The following is a 16,116-nucleotide window of genomic DNA, read 5'->3' as shown; positions in this document are numbered from 1 at the left end:
ACTCTATTCTAGGATCGATGGGGTACAGATCAGACATGCCTCAGAGTTGTGCCCTCCCCTCTTGGTGAGGAAGTTGGGTGCTCATCTACCAACTTCCCATGTTGCTGTTTGAGGGTTCCCTGCCCACAGGTTATAAAGCCCATTGCTTCTTGCCAGGAAGAAAGCAGCTAACAGCATCTCAGACCACCAGCATTAGAGAGTTCCAGGAATGTAGTACCAGACAGCATCCACCATACCTGCCCTATGGTCTCTCAATTACAAACTATAGAGTCAGGCATTTACCCTCCACCCTGTCCTCAGGGAGTACTTACCGGTGCCGGGTACACTTGAACCAGTTGAGGATATCTGCGCATCGTGTGTAGTAAATCTGATCAAAGGGGTGTGCATAAGACTCCTGCACAGTCACGGCATAGCTGAGGATCAGACAAGAGATGGGAGCCATGGTCAGCAAAGGCCAAGCCCAAGCCACGACAAACCTCCCTTCTCAGACTTACCCAGCCCACAGTCCCAAGACCAGGATCCAGCTCTGACCTCCCCTGCCAGCTCCCAGACTCCTGCCCTGGATCTCAGCGGTGACCCTAGGCCAGGTCTGTGCTGGTTAGCACTAACTCAACTCGACAGAATCTGTAAATTAGCTGGAGGGTGTGCCTCTGAGTACACATGCAGGGCACATAGTATTCTGATCAAGTTCACTGCAGGAAGAATTCTGTCAGCTGTGGGTGGGATCATTCTTTGGGCTGGGAAAGAGTAGGTTGGGTAGCAGCATGCAGTCATTGCCCTCTGCTTCCTGACTGTGGATAGGATGTGATCAACTCCTGCTCTGACTTCCCACATGGTGGGTATGAGCCAACAGAAATCTTTCCTCCCATAAGTTGCTTTTGTCTGGCTATTTTGTTACTACAATAGGAAAAGAAGCTAGACCATCACCTTACTAACTTTTTTTTGAGACAGGGTTTCTCTGTATTGCTTTGGAGCCTGTCCTAGAACTCCCTCTATAAACCAGGCTCACAGAGATCTGCCTGCCTGTCTCCTGAGTGCTGGGATTAAAGACACCAACACCCAACTCAGCTTATTAACCTTTGATCCAAGTAATTTTCTTAAATTCTACTTCACTTATCAGATAGTAAGTGGGGAAAGGAGGTTTGGGTTTATTCTGTATGGCTCTAGAAGGCAGATTTAACAAGTCAAAACTATTTTATAATATCCAGGTATGTTGTTACAGACCATATAGCCTCAGACATAGAGGCTAGAGGATTTGTTGAGCCCAGGAGCTCAAGGGCAAACTGGGCACCATACAAGACCAAGTAATAATGATGACATGTTTATTCATGTCCTTATGGCCTTTAATGAGTGTATATGGGAAATGTTCTTTAAAACAACTTTCTTTAAAACACATATTCTTTAAAACATACATGAAGAAACTGACGCTGGGAGAGGCACCTTGCCCAGCTGTACCAGTATCAACAGCTGATAATATTAATTGAATGCCCTGTAATAAGCCCTTTAATTTCATTCTTTTGTGTATTTGTGTTCAGGGGTACATGTGTATACAGATATTTCTTTGTGTGTGTGTGTGTGTTTTTTTTTTTTTGTTTGTTTGTTTTGTTTTGTTTTGTTTTGTTTGAGATAGGGTTTCTCTGTGTAGCTTTGAAGCCTGTCCTGGCACTCATTCCGTAGCCCAGGCTGGCCTTGAACTCGCCTTAGCCAGGCAGCAGTGGCACATGCCTTTAATCCCAGCACTCAGGAAGAAGCAATTATTGTTATCCTGCCTATTAGCTGCAACCCAGACCAGCAGGTGGAAGCCACAGAAAATCTGTTCTGGGCTTCACCAAAGCAGACTTTTCCTTTGCCGCCCTGGTGAGGGGACATGAAGCAGCACTACTGACTCCTGGCTGCTGATGCGTGGCACACACCTCCTGAGCAGGATGGAGAGCGTGTCAGGAATTAATTGTCATGTAGACTGGTATCCCATGTTTTCCCCAGAAGGCTCACTGACCTGGGCCAGATGGTGGACCCAGGCTGTACAAGCCCATCTGCTTTGCCTGAGGAAAGTGTTGGTTCATTTGCAAAATGGCTGGGTGCAGTTGGGCCACAGGCTGCTCCCTGGTGCCTGCAAGGCTAAAGGTCTGCAGTCCTACAAGCAGGCCAGGAATGATCGGCAGTGGGGAGCTGTGACACTGCGGATGGTAAAGACATCTCTGGACATGGGTACCTGGGAGATGTGTCCCAGACATATTAATATCTGCACACCCCTGTTCATTGCCAGGCCTCAGGAAACAGGCAGGTCAGCACCTACCCCTGCTTTCCATTGGTTTTCTAAAATTCCAGAGCACTATGCTGTGGTTTGCAAGGCTGTCTCTTAGAAGGAGGATGAATGAGTCAGAGCCTGGGCCTGGAGGCCTATGAGGAGCCTATCGCTCACTAGCATGTCCTTAAACATGTCATTGAACTCCCATAAACCTCCATGTCCTCGTATGAAAATCTGTGACAAATGTGAGGGACTTTGTGGGTTACCATGAGAATTAAAGGACAGTGACAGTAGTATGTAAATCTCAGGGCAGATGGAAACAAACAAACAGACTGCTTACTGGGTACATGTAAGTGCTTAATAGATGCTAGCCTTCATCAGTATGACAGGCAATGATTTTCCTCCTGTGCTAGGCATGGGACCATTCTTCCTTACCATGGTGGGGGCAGAGAGTAAGTCCTGCTACAGGATGGACCCCCACCTTTGTTGAACACATGGGGGTTCAGATTGCTATTTCAATGCTAACTGAGGCAAAAGAACCAGCTCCAAAGGTGGGGGCTGTTGATGTCATTGGGTTGGACTTAGCTTTGTAGAATCCCCAGGGCTGAGAGAGTCCAGCAAGAGGGCCTTGTACCAGTTTCAAGTCTCCAACCTGCGGTGTGTACCCTGCTTTCACGGCTGGGTAGTTTAACATTGCTTGCTTGCCAACATGTTAATGAGGGGCTAATCCATCTTGTAGCAGCAGGCTTTACCAACTCAGGGAGGGAGGGGGAGTGGGCTCAAGCCTGGGTTTGGTGGTAGAGGGACATAATTAATATGGAGCCCTCCAGAGGTGCTAATCCAGCTGGGAAAGTATCCCCAAGTACTCTCTGAGGACCAGGGTGTGTTTGTGGAATAGAACAGGGTAGGTACATCTAAACACTGTATCAGGGGAGCTTGCTGGATATAGGTATCACAGACAGCCTCCTTCCCAGGAGTGGAGGGGGAAACCTGTGTTTCCCTGCTGGGGGCTCCCTGTTCTCTCCTGCAGACCATGACCTGAGCTGGGAGCTGTAGCCACTCAAGAGTCAAGTCAGCTCACTCCCAGCATTCTCATATTCCAGCTTTGTTCATGCTGGGCATGAAACAAGTAGAGTTTCATTTCAAGTTTGGATAGATTCATTATGGGTCCTGTCATAAGGGGTGGCTCTCCGTAACAGAGAGCTAGATCCAGTCTGGGGCCTTGGAAGAAGACACAGATGGCCAGAGAGAATCCTAGAACCTGGCTGCTGTATCGGTCTTACCTGGGTGGATGATGGACAGGCTTATCTGTGGAAGGGACTCCCGTGAGAGACTAGTGAGCCGTTCTATCTATCAGTCAGGCTCCCTGAACACTGGGAAACAAAGGCTTAGATTCGCCAACCAGGAGAAAAAGGAAAATGAGAAAGATGGAACACAGCATTCCAGTCTCTGGGCTGGGCTTCAGAGCCTGCACTCATGCACGCCTAGTAAGTCTACTGCCCCTGAGTTATAATGATCCAGTCCTGGGCCAGCCTTGCTAATATTAAGACAGTGACTACAAAGCACTTTCAAGAACCTGGCTCCCTTGCTCCTTCCATGAGCCTATGAGGTGAGGATGTTTCTTTTCTTTGCTGGATGGAGCTAATTGTGGGCTCACAGTCATTCAGAAACTCCCTCAAAGAGCACAACTGGCAGGTAGGAAAATCCAGGTTGGGACACCCTGAAGTCTTCACAGATTTGTACATTCTTCCAAGGGTACCACAGAACGCTGCATAGGACATCCAGTCACTAGGCAACACACTGCGGCAGGCACTGTCCCTCCAGCCAGTCTTCTTGGCCTACGAGTATCTAAGCCATCCAGTACATTGTCTTGCCTCAGTGTGATGTTTCTCACTGCCCAGAGGCTGGCATCTATCCTCATGGGCCCATCTTGCTTTCCCTCCTCCACCATCCACTTCCCCCATCTGGTCTCCATCTTAATTTTGCTCATTTGATTTATTAGTGTCTAAGTGGCAGAGTCATCCTGGTCAGCATGGCCAATCAATTCCAGGGTTTAATTCTGTTTTTCCTGATTGGGTCTCTGGTCACTGTCTTTCTGCTCACCAAAATCAATACTTTAACCTTGTGCTTCAAAGTCAGACCATCTGCAGGAACCTAGCCTAGACTCTCGGACTCGCTGCGGCAGCCGATATGTGGCAGGCTCCTCTGCTGTGGCCCCGACACCCTGTCTGAGCTAGCCTCCTGCCCTGATCAGACCAAAAACAGAAGAGGCCCCCCTCATCACTGATGGCAGGCTCTGGCCACTCCTCCACTGTGCCAGTCCTAGAGTCAAAGACAAGACATCTAGAACCACAATCCATACCTCCTCACTCTTGCCACCACTCCCCAGGCCTCTGCTCCCTCATCTGTAAATAGGTGTGTGATATTGTCAACTTGACTAAACCTAGAGTCACTTAGAAGGCAAACCTCCATCTGTGGGGGATTTCTAGACTTGGTTAGCTGAGGTTGGAAGTCTCTGCCTAAAGGTGGGCAACTTCATTCCATGGGCTGGGGTCCTGGGCTGAATAGAAAGGAGAAAGTGAAGTGAACACAGCATGTATCTCTGCTTCCTGTGTGTGAGCAGCTGCCTCCCGCCCCTGCAACGTCATTGTCCTTGCATGATGCACCATAACCTCAAGCTAAGTCGTATTTGTCAGATATTTTGTCATAGCAATGAGAACAGTCTCTAATACAGGATGGGGATACAAAGGAGGAAAGAGCAGGATAGCTCAACAGGGTGCTGTCACCCGCTGTTAACATGGCATCACCTTGTCCTCCCATGGGCCTGGGTTTCAGAAATCTACATTGCTTTACCCTGTCCTTCAGTTTGAGCTGCCCTGTCTGTCACACCACCTTGTTGGACAGCAAGCCTTTCACAGCCAGCAGCTGCCTCCCCTGACTCTGGCATTTCTCCATAGTGCAACACCCAGAGTGAGCCCTCCAGGACATGCCACCTTACCTCTCCCAGTGGCTACACACATTGGGGTCCTCAGGGTTCAGAGTGAGGGCAACTTGCAGAACGGAGACAACAAGGAGGCCCACCGTGGACGGCGCCATCAGGCCCTATGTAGAAGAAAAGAGAAGAAAGTGGCTTATCAGACTTTGTGTTGTGGCATCTGTTTGGTGCTAAGACTTGGTCCTCCGTCAAAGTAGATGGATAGACACTAAACAGACTGGGTTTCCCACAGCTTCCATGTGGTAATGAACGCTGGATATTTCACACCATTGACTAACACAGCAACAGTGCTTGAGTAACTGAAGATGGGGAATCCGAGTCATGGGTCTGAGATCTCCCCAGGAAGAGGCCCTCACGCAATACATTGGCTTAAGTTTCTCAGTGTTCAGATCACCACCCAAGTCCCCAGTTCCCAGTTCCCAAGCCTATCCTTGATATGGAAACTTGGATCTGGCTATTGTAGAGTCGAGGCTCTTCCTTCTCCCTCTACTTCATCTCTGGTGGGCTGGGGCATCCCATCACCTCATACTTCTGTGCCAAGAAAGAGAAGTAAAATAACTGTGTATCTCACAGGGGAACCCAACTGAGACAGCACCTCTGAGCATGCTGGGCACCAGCCACCTATAACACTGGACCTCTGCTTTTCTTCTCTCCTTCAGGATACCAGTCCCTTAGTGTCACCAAATATCATTCTCACTGTGAGATGAGGGGCTGAGACGTCAGATAACAGGGCTTTAAGGGAGCAGTGTTCCAGGTTGTCAAGGCCCCTGAAGTACCATTGAACGATGAGTATTTAATGCAGCTGTACAGTACTAACTACCTTGTTTCCCAAATGAGAGATCCCCGACACAGAGCTGCTTAAGGAGGACAAGGAGTGAGCCATGCAGGGAGTTGGGGTGGGAAGCTGAGTGGCCTCTGTCCTTATTCTCCAAGACTTTATGACCCTATACTACAGCTTCTTACTCTCCAAGACCTTATGACCCTACACTACAGCTTTAGAGAATGCCTTCTAGTCTAAATGTTCCCACCTGATAGGCCACTGACCTTGGGAACACAGGGCAGTGAGGACACATCCAGTGGGGCTGGACCCCATGAGTCCCAGTGTCCTTTGTGAGCTGACCCAACACCATGACTCATGGAAGAGGTGCTATTGTGATTTATTTAAAGGTTTTAATGAATCCAGGGCAGCTTTTCTTTTCAACCATTGACACTAAAAGAAATACAATTTCCATTAAGCAGGGCTGAGGGTGTTCTAGAAAACATTTTGACATTGGAAATCAGTCCCCAGATTTGAAATGGTTGGGTAGCTAGCCTACAGGCCCTAAGTTTTTAGAAGAGGACCATTTATCCTCCTTGGAGGACAAACAAGAATGGCATATATTTACACACATCTCCAGATATAGTACTTTATGTGGCACTTTTCTCCCAGAAGTTTAACTACTCCCCATCTCAGTCATTTCCAGTTAAATTCTCTCTTAAGAAGCTCTCTCAATGACAAGCAAATCATCACAAATTCTGTGTAACCAGGGGGTCTAAATTAATAACTAATGAGTTGTACTGTCTACATATATTCTGGAAATCACCCGCTAAGTGCAGATTGAGCCAGAGATCAAGGGCATCTACAGATCCCTTTGGGGAGGGAAGGGTGACTCCTCTGCTCCTCTAAATTGGCAGAGTCCAAGAAGTGCAGGTACTCTCCTAGACCTACCCTCTCCCCTCCTCAGTCTAGCAGCAGAGACTCAGTGACCACCACACACAACCTGGACCACATACCACACACACAGTATGGCTTGAGGGCAACTGCTCATGTCAGCCAACCATGCTTCCACTCCATTCCCCAGGAGATTCAAATAGGTTCAGAACATGGCACCTAGTGCTGGGGAGAGTTGAAGAGTAAGGAGGGACATGGACATCTTCTTCCATGGAGGTCTGGGCTCATCAGGCATCTCTGGGAGGAATGAGTGATACATATAGAACTCAGAAAGGTAGGCAAGTCTTGAATACCCCCTGTAGAGTAGCTTGTCCCTATTTTCCATGTGGCTGTGGTCTATGCTTGGGCAGGTCCTGTTAGCTTCACATCCTCTTCCAAAGGACCTGAGATGGCACCTTTATATTTAGTAGGCTTTGGATATCAAAGGAGTGGGCCACAAGAGGAAAGGAGATGGAGATGGGTCCTCTGGCTCCTGTGAACCCATGGTGAGTGGAAGGTGGTTACTTGGATCATAGCTATCATGGGGGAACCCTTAAGAAGTCTTCACTAAGGTGGGTGCGGTGGCATATGCCTGGTCTACAGCATTAGTTTCTGGAGAGCTGAGGCTACACAGATAAACCCTGCCTTGAAAAACACAACAACAACAAAGTCCTCACTAAAGCTTTTCTTGCTGAGTCAGGTCTGAATGGCTCAGTTTAGCTGACTCTTACTGGCAGGGATCACTGGAGACTGACCATGGCAGAGAATGTACTGGAAGAGGAGATGGATGGAGAGGGGGAAATCGGCCTGGAACATTGAGTCTTTATCCAGGGCCATGTCCAGTTCTGGTGGGAGTAGGGAAAGAAGGATGTTCAACATTGGGGGGAAACGATGATGCCTCTCAGATCCCCTAACACTCAGATTCTTTTCCTGGAACCTGCCCAGGTCTGAGATGCATCCTGGACTGTGTGTGTGGCCTAATAGTACAGCAATTGCATAGTGTGTGGAAGGCCCTGAGTTCCATTGCTGGCACTAAAATCAAGCAGCCAGTCAGTCAGCGGATCCATCAAGAAGCTGCAGAGATATCTGAGTAAGAGTGCTTGCTGTATAAGCATGAGGACCTTAGTTTGGATCCCAGCACTGGGTGCAACTGCAAGCACCAGGAACACCACACTCTGAGGGGTGGGGACAGGAGATCACTGAGGCTTGATAGCTGCCAGTCTCTCTGGGTTCAGTGAGAGACCCTGGATAAAGTAAAGAGTCATAGAGCAGGATGTCTGATGTCCTTCTTTGGCCTCTGTGTACATATGAGTATGTGAGCCTGTACACAGATAGACAGGCAGGCAGGCAGGCAGGCAGGCAGGCAGGCAGATAGGTGGATAGGCAGGCAGACAGGCCTAGGATAGGCAGACTCTCTGTCTCTCTCTCTCTCTCTCTCTCTCTCCTCCTGCTCCGTCTCCCCCTCAGCCTGCTCTTTATCCTTAACTCTGCCCAGTCAAGCACCATCGACTATCCAGCAGGACTTGGCAAAGGTCAGAACCATTGACAATGTCTGTATTGCCCCCCCCCAGAAAGTGACAGCAGAGGGCCCATGCTCCAGTGTGGTCACCATGCCTGCCTTGCCATCATCCCAGCATGCTTCATTTATCTTTCTGACATGTTATAAGCACTCTGTGGTGGGATAGAGAGCCCTACACCTTCGTTTCAGGGACTGACTCTCAAACAACTATATCGTCTTGTCTCTGACACTTCAATTGAGAAGACAGAAAAGCGTTCAGAAAAAAATCTGTCACCATGTGAGGGCAAACTCCTCCCCAGTCACTTTAGTGGGACTTCCTGGGGGCTCTCGGGGAACACACAAACCAAAGACATATGCTTATGAGATGACCAAGGGAAAATCAATCTTGCCACTGTGGTTATTAGACGACTCCATTTGGAGTGACAGAGGTTAACGTATCAGGCACCATCGGAGCATTAATAATTAAATAAGAAAATGCCGTAGGATCATTTTCTGAGGGAGAGACGTGTAAATAAGTCAGTTGTCTTCTTTCCTCTGTCCCTTCTCCCTGCATGCTAAGAGCAGAGAGAGGAATTGGGTTCCAGAGTTAGGGAGCTTCCTCCTGCTTTGGGGTGTGGGAGGCATTGTAGCTGATGCATGGAGGGCCAGGTGGTATGGCTCACACCTGCCAGTGGGGTCTAATTGGTTCATACCACAGCCACGAATTAGAGGCCCCTGTAGCACCTGCCTATGTCTGAAAACCCAAGGAAACCTCACGAGATGGCTGAGGCCACTGAACAAGATTGAGAGCAGCAAGTGGGGCAGGGGGCCTGGGAAAGCCTGGGCAGAGTAAACCAGACTTGGGGTGGATAGAGCTTGAAGAGTGGAGGCAGATGCGCACACTGGCGTGTGGAGGCCACATGCAGCGGGTGGCATTGCAAGAGTCAGGCAGGAGAAGCTTGCGCTGTGGCCAAGTGGAAGTGTTGGAAGGTGTTTGACAGCTTATGTGGGTTATTAGAGTCCTGTGAGAATGTGACAGAATCATCTCAGGTAAAGGATCCCAGGAGTGGATAATCTCAGCTGCCTGCCGAGTCTTTACCTGCAATAGCCATGGCGCATGGTGCATCAACACAAACCTAAGAAGGAGAGACCATTCTAGGGGCACAGCCAGCTAGGTGAGCAGAGCTCCTCATGATCCCAACGTGAGAGACTCTACTTCTGTTGTTCAAGGTCAAGTCAACCAGGAGGCCTAAACCATGCCTGTTTGTATCCTTGGCATTTGTATTGGTTTATTCTGACTCTTCAGGGCTTTCCAGGGTGCTACCAGGTATCTTAAGAGACCCTGACCTTGGGCTGGGGATGTAGTTTAGTCCATGGAGTACCTGCTTTTCATTAATCTAGGCTCGGTCCCCACCCTGCACAGACTGAACATGGTGGTGCTAATCCCAGCATTCAGGAAGTAGAGACAGAAGATCAGAAGTTCAAGGTCATCCTCAACAACTTAGTGAGTTCAAAGCCAAAAATATATGACACTCTCAGAGACAAAGACTGATGAATGAGACCAAAACACTGACCTTCTAGCAAAAGAACCCCTCCTCCCTACCCAAGGAGTCCTGCTCTGGCCTGGGTTGGCCATGCACACTGAGCCAACTTTGACAGTGTTGGCATCCTCAGGGTGCTCTCTGTTCTATCTTTAGCTTGACTCAGGCCAGTACCTGTGGAGTTCAGCCTGTCCTCTTGATGACATCCCACACCTGGCCAGGCACCAGGGGCTCTCTTAGCCATTGTGCACAAACTGGGACAGAGAGCAGATAGACAGATGGCCCAGGGACCTGTTGTCACAAAGTTCATCTGTGCAAAACTCCTACAGCCTGCTTCCCCTCTCCTACCTACTTTACTGTGAAGGTTTTAAATCTTATACACTGAAGTCAGAGCCGTGTACCAGAACCTCTTCCTCTCTGTGTCCCTCCAGTGAATTCTTCTTTCTCAATCAATTTGCACTGGGGGTGGCAGCAGTCAGACACCATCTTGGGGACCTCAACCTCCTGATACTCCTGTTTCTACTTCCAAGACTGGGACTACTTGTCTTAGGTAGTGACTGGAACTGAACCCAGGGCCTCTGGTATGCTAGACAGATACCCTACCAACTGAGCTACTCACCAGCACTGTTTTATGGACCTGGGAAAGGTTCTTCCACCATATCAAAGAGGATGGCGTATAATGACTGCTTGGAATGCATGAAGAGAAACTAGGGAAAGCATATGTCCTAGTTTGCTGTCTGTTAGTGTGATTAAGCACACTGACCAAAAGCACCTTGAAGAAAGGGGTTTATTTTGCTTACATTTCTTTGCGGGAAGTCAGGGCAGGAACAGAAGAAGATTTTTTCCTGAAGGAACAGTGCTTGCTGACTTACTCAGGCTGGTGCTCAGCTAGCTTGCTTATATAGACCAGGACTCAGGGAATGGTGCCTCCCACAGTGGACTGAGTTCCATATCCATTAACAACCAGGAGAGTCCCCCAATAGATGAACCTGATTATTCAATTGGCAGTCCTTTTAAAAAGTTATTCTAGGCTTCATCAATTTGACAACTAATGTTAACTAGAACATGGTGCATGAGGACTAGCAATGCTTTCTCCAGATCCTGGATGGGGCAGGGAAAGCACAGACCCACACATTTAAGGTCCCTATAGATGTCATTTCTCCAAAGCTGCTCTTCTGTAACTACTACCTGAACACAACCTCTGCATTCTCTCTGGCCTTAAAAAACAGTCTTATTTACCTTTTCACATACTCTTGCCCTTGCCCCACACTGGCAGAACACCGGGGACAGGCATTTCCATCTGCTGCCTTCATGTCTATGTTCCTAGTACACAAAGCACTGTCGGACTTGAGAGGGATTCTCAGATCATCTTTGTCAACTACTTAACTGATTCTCCAGCCAGCCTCTGCCTCCATTCACCTGAAGCCTTAAAAGCATCTACCTGTCTCACCTGACACAAAACACCACTCATCCCATGTCATTCTATAAGGAGCACACAGGAGAACCAGTCTGTTGGCATCGGTTATAGTGGGCGCCCGTGACATCCTGCATGTGATTCAGAGCCCTCTGTCTGGACCTCCCCATCAGCTCTGGCACTTGTCTGCCCTGGGGAGGCAACACAAGGCAGGCATTGAGGGCTGGCCAATAGCTCACACTGCAAATGAGGACGAATGATACCCTGAGTGGCCCATGAAAAGGCACTTTCAGGACCAGGAGCAGCAGAAGCTGGGACTGATTGTGCACACACCTCACATCTCTCCCAGCATGTGGGTGCAGAGAGACCTCTATCTTCTATTTATAGGGCATACACACACTTCTGCTATTTTCTGAGTAAAACAGAAAAGCCAAGTTTGCACACAGGAGGCCAACACCAAGGTTATTGTCCAGTCTAGCCCCACTTCTCCCCTTCCCTGCCCCTTATCTCAAGCTGGTTCACCATCCCAGACACCCCACCCCGTCTTACCCCCATCCCCATCCCCCTTCATTACCCCCTCACTGGGATCTGATCAGCAGGGGATGACAGATGAAAAAGGGGCCACCAATACTAAGAGGCTCTGTTTTTGCCCTGAGGAAGCCTCCCGCCCCCTAGTAATCCCACCAGGAGCTGGCTTTATGTTGACAGATTTCTAATCTCCCTAAACAAAAAAATAAACAATTAATTAATTAATTAATCAACAACTAAAGAAAACCAAAACTTTAAAAATAATCTACACCCCCCCAACCTGCAGGAGAGTAAGAGTGTTCCCTTGACTGCAGGAGAGCAGAGTCGGAGTGCCAATGTGCAGCCTTGCTAGGTGCCTGCCCCTCGGGATAAATCAGAGGGCCTTGCAGTCCCCTCCCCAGATATGTTAAATGTCTTTCTCCAAAGCTGGGCTCCACCACCCTGATAAATCCTGCTTTCCTCTTGCCTAGGAAGGCTCACACTGCAAATCTCAAGAATGACGCTAGGGAGGCTGCCAGCGACCATTCATCAGGATCAGAAGACTGCCCTGTCCCCTTCATCCCCTACCCTGCCGAAAGCAAGTAGCCCTGACATCAGCCGAGCTGGGAAGAGAGCATAGCACACCCATGGGACTAGGGAGACATCTCCAAACTAATCAAGTGCTGGCCTCCTGCCCCATTCCAACAGCTCTGGGCTGCGCGCCCCCCACTCTGTGCTCCCCATTCCCGAGCAGGCAGCCTCATGTCCATGGCCTGCAGCCCTGCGAAGATGAAGGCAGAAAACTTATCTGTGTTCTTAGACCAAACTATTTCTCACAAAGCAATTATCTCCATCTTTCCATTTCTTTGCAAATCAGGGCGCACTCAGCTAGCCTGGCTACTCCCCACCTCACTCCCCACATGCCTGCCCACTGTGTCTGCTGCTCTCCTGCCTGCAGGGTTCTAAGAACCATAGGGAGTCCCTCACACACAGGCACCAAACCATAGCTCCATCCTCAAAACCTCCCAGCCATAATATAGACATCCAGGGAATACGGTAATTAATCCTTGACGGGTCAGATCCAATTCCTGCTCACTTGGGACAGAAAAACCAGAAAAACAAAAAAACCACTTTTCTCAAACCACAAGCTGTAACCACAAGTGGTTGGATGGGCAGAGAGGACGGGGGCACTGAGTCCTTGAGATTCACTCATGTATCTCCAAGACGTGACCATGTCATCTGTACAGCAAGCCATAGGGTGTCAAAATTGGCCCAAGGATAGCCAGCAGCATCTGATGCCCAACACCTTATGCCCCAGGAGGGGAAGTGATTTCCTGGGGGACAGGGGGCAAGGAGACTGCAGGGCTCAAGGGAAGGAACGGGAGTCAGCAGGGATGGACCCGCAGCCTAAGGGCCATAGAACTGCGTAACACAATGAAAACCACTGCTTGCATTCCTCTCACCCCCCCTTCACCCCCCTTTTTGGGTAGGGTGTCAGATAGCCCAGACTGACCTCAAACTCTCTGTGTAGCTGAAAATGACCTTCAATTTCCAATCCCCTTGCCTTTGCCTCTGAGATTGCAAGTATGAGCCACCAAACCTGGGTTATGTGGTGCCGGGGATAGAACCCAGCACTCTGTGCAACTAGGCAAGCATCTGAACAACTGAACTACATCCCAGGCCAGGGTTCATGTTTTTCATGGACTGTATCACTGACATCACAGGACTCCGAAAACTGCACCGTGAGAGCAGGTGAAGTGCTCTGCACAGAGAGGATGTTCAATGAAATATTCATTTGCTCACAACATCACCTCCACCTCTGAGACCCTTGCAGCCCTGTAATTCTGGTTTCTATAGTTCCTAAGAAGCCAGGAGAAGAAAAATTGTGGATAGGAAAAATCTCTTTCTGAAGAACCTGAGCTCAGCTGAGAGATGTGGGGCTGGTTAGGGTCAGTCCCAACTGCAGCTGTCCCAGTGGACCCCATCTTTATCTGTCCATTAAGCCATGTTAACACTGGGATGACTCCAGCATGGCCCAACTCTAGACATGCTACGGTTACGTGGGGACATTGTCAGAGGCAGGGGCCTCTGGAAGAGGCTGGTTCAAAGCACCAGTGTGTTTCCCTGCAAGAAGTCTGAGGCAAATGCAGTGGGAAATCATAGACCTTTGCTCTATCAGTGTTCCATAGCCTGGTATCCCCACTGATCAAGGCCAAAGGCAGGTCTTAGAGAGGTGTAGCCCTGAAACAACGTAAATGCCCACCCATGGGGGCCTCAGTAAGTCACCTCCAGAATGCCCACTCACATCGTACAAGTATTAAACACACGGATGAAAATGTATATGGTGGTACACACCTGTGGTTCTAACATTTGGTAGGGGTGGCTGAGGCAGGAGGATCACTTGAACCCAGGGGTCTGAGATCAACCTGAGAGATATAGAATTCAAAAAGAGAAAGAAAGAGAGAAAGGAATGAAGGAAGGAAAAGAAAATGTATGCATATATAAAGAGAAGCAGAAAGAGCTAGAAGCCATATACTGAGATTTATAGGGTCGTCATGTGGAGAAGGAAGCAGGAAGACAGAGCATTAATGCTATGATGGTATTCTACCTTCAGCATTATCATCACAGGCACTGGGGTAGCAAAGACAGGTAAAATAATTCACCATCAACTGAGTGACATGGCTGGAAGATGACCCTGACATTGTGATGTGGGAAACACAGGTTACAAAACAGCACAAACAGCACTGCCACATTCCTGTAGAATGCTACTCACATGTGAACCGACAAGGAGCTGTCCCGCTCAGCAGACCTGAGAACTGCAACCCCTGGGGACACTGGCCCCTTTATGGAGCACCCCAGGAAGCCCTTGAAGCCATCTTGCTGGGGGGAGCTCACCACGTCCATTGGATGGCTTCTCAGTGAACATAGCTGTGCTGTGATTAAGAACATTATACTATTTCAAAGACTCAAAATGATCAGATGAATGGGAAAATGGATGGTTAATGTAGATTTTTGTCGGCTCTATTCAGGATAACCTGTGGATCAGGTATTTGGATTTTAAAAGAAATATATTGCAGCCCTTTGTTCCCAATGCCGACAATTTCTGGCTCAGAGCCTGGCCAGGTCAGCCCTGCTGGGCGCTTCACCATCACCAAGGCAACAGCCAGCTCCATGAGGCCCAGTATCTCAGGGCGATCCTGGGTCCCCAATCCCAGTTCTGCATCTCACCAACTAGGTGGCCTTGGGTGGGTCTCCCAACACCTGAAGCCTAAATGTCCTCATCTTCAGAGTGGGGAGGTAAAAAAACCCATCTCACTTTGTCAGTTCTTTTATTGATTGCTTGTGTAATTGTTTACATTTTAATTTTTTATTATTATTAGTGTGTGGGAGAAAGACAGAGGGACAGAGACAGAGTCAGAGTGGGTAGGTGTGTGCCACAGCATGCATGCAGAGATCAGAGGGTGCACTGTGGGTCCCAGGGGTTGAACTCAGGTCACAATGCCTAGGCAGCAGACAGGTTTTAGCCCTGAACCACTGAGCCATCTCACTGGCCCAGTTTTTTTGTTTGTTGCTTGAGTTCTTTGCAAATTCTAGATATGAAACTGCTGCCAGACATAAACCTGTAAAGATTTTCTTCCATTCTACAGGCTGTCTCTTCACTGACTAGCCACTTCCTTTGTGGTTCAGAAGCCTTAATTTCATGAGGTCTCATTCAGCAATCGCTTCCTGAGGAAAGATTTTAAATAGATATATAAGGTCGTATATATGCATGACAGGAGAGCAAAAGTGAAAGGCTGGAGGAATGGCTCAGAAAGTAAGAAAGCTTGCTGTATAAGCACAAGGACCTGAGTTCAAATCCCCAGGACCCACATAAAATGCCAGGTATGGAAGGTTGCTTGTAACCCACTGCCATGGGGCGTATGGCGGCATAGAGACCACCAGCCTAACTTGGCTCAGTGAGAGACCTTCCCAAGGGAATAATGTGGATAGTGATGGGGCAGGGTCCTTCTGAGGCTTCCATGCACCCTTGTATACATATGCTTTCCCCACCCTGCCACACAAAACATACAGCTACAGAGAGAACTCAGCTGCTGAAGAGCTTAATGGCAAGCACAAGGTTTGATATCCAGAACCATCAGAACAAAACAAGATATGGTGGCACAGACTTTTAGTCCCAGCACTGGAACTCAAATAAGCATTGTGGATGGCAACTAAGGAACTAC

General features: G+C 48.7%; 1 protein-coding gene across 21 annotated transcripts in view; it reads right to left on the bottom strand.

Annotated features, from left to right (window-relative positions):
- The window catches only part of Megf11 (multiple EGF like domains 11), a 308,625-nt gene that overhangs the window by 193,976 nt on the left and 98,533 nt on the right, over positions 1 to 16,116 (bottom strand). For all 21 annotated transcript variants that reach the window (XR_007835309.1, XR_007835311.1, XR_007835310.1 and 18 more), the window contains exons 2-3: positions 5,247 to 5,350; positions 312 to 413 (exon numbers count right to left, since the gene is read on the bottom strand). Coding sequence is in view for 18 of the 21 variants with exons in the window: in XM_051197738.1 (XP_051053695.1) it covers positions 312 to 413; positions 5,247 to 5,344 (200 nt within the window). In the remaining 3 variants the exon portion in view is untranslated. The remainder of the gene's footprint in view (positions 1 to 311; positions 414 to 5,246; positions 5,351 to 16,116) is intronic.

This window comes from Phodopus roborovskii, unplaced genomic scaffold (assembly GCF_943737965.1).
Source record: "Phodopus roborovskii unplaced genomic scaffold, PHOROB, whole genome shotgun sequence".
Classification (NCBI taxonomy): domain Eukaryota; kingdom Metazoa; phylum Chordata; class Mammalia; order Rodentia; family Cricetidae; genus Phodopus; species Phodopus roborovskii.
The sequence above is the reverse complement of the archived record's forward strand: the minus strand, read 5'-3'. Positions and strand labels throughout refer to the sequence as shown.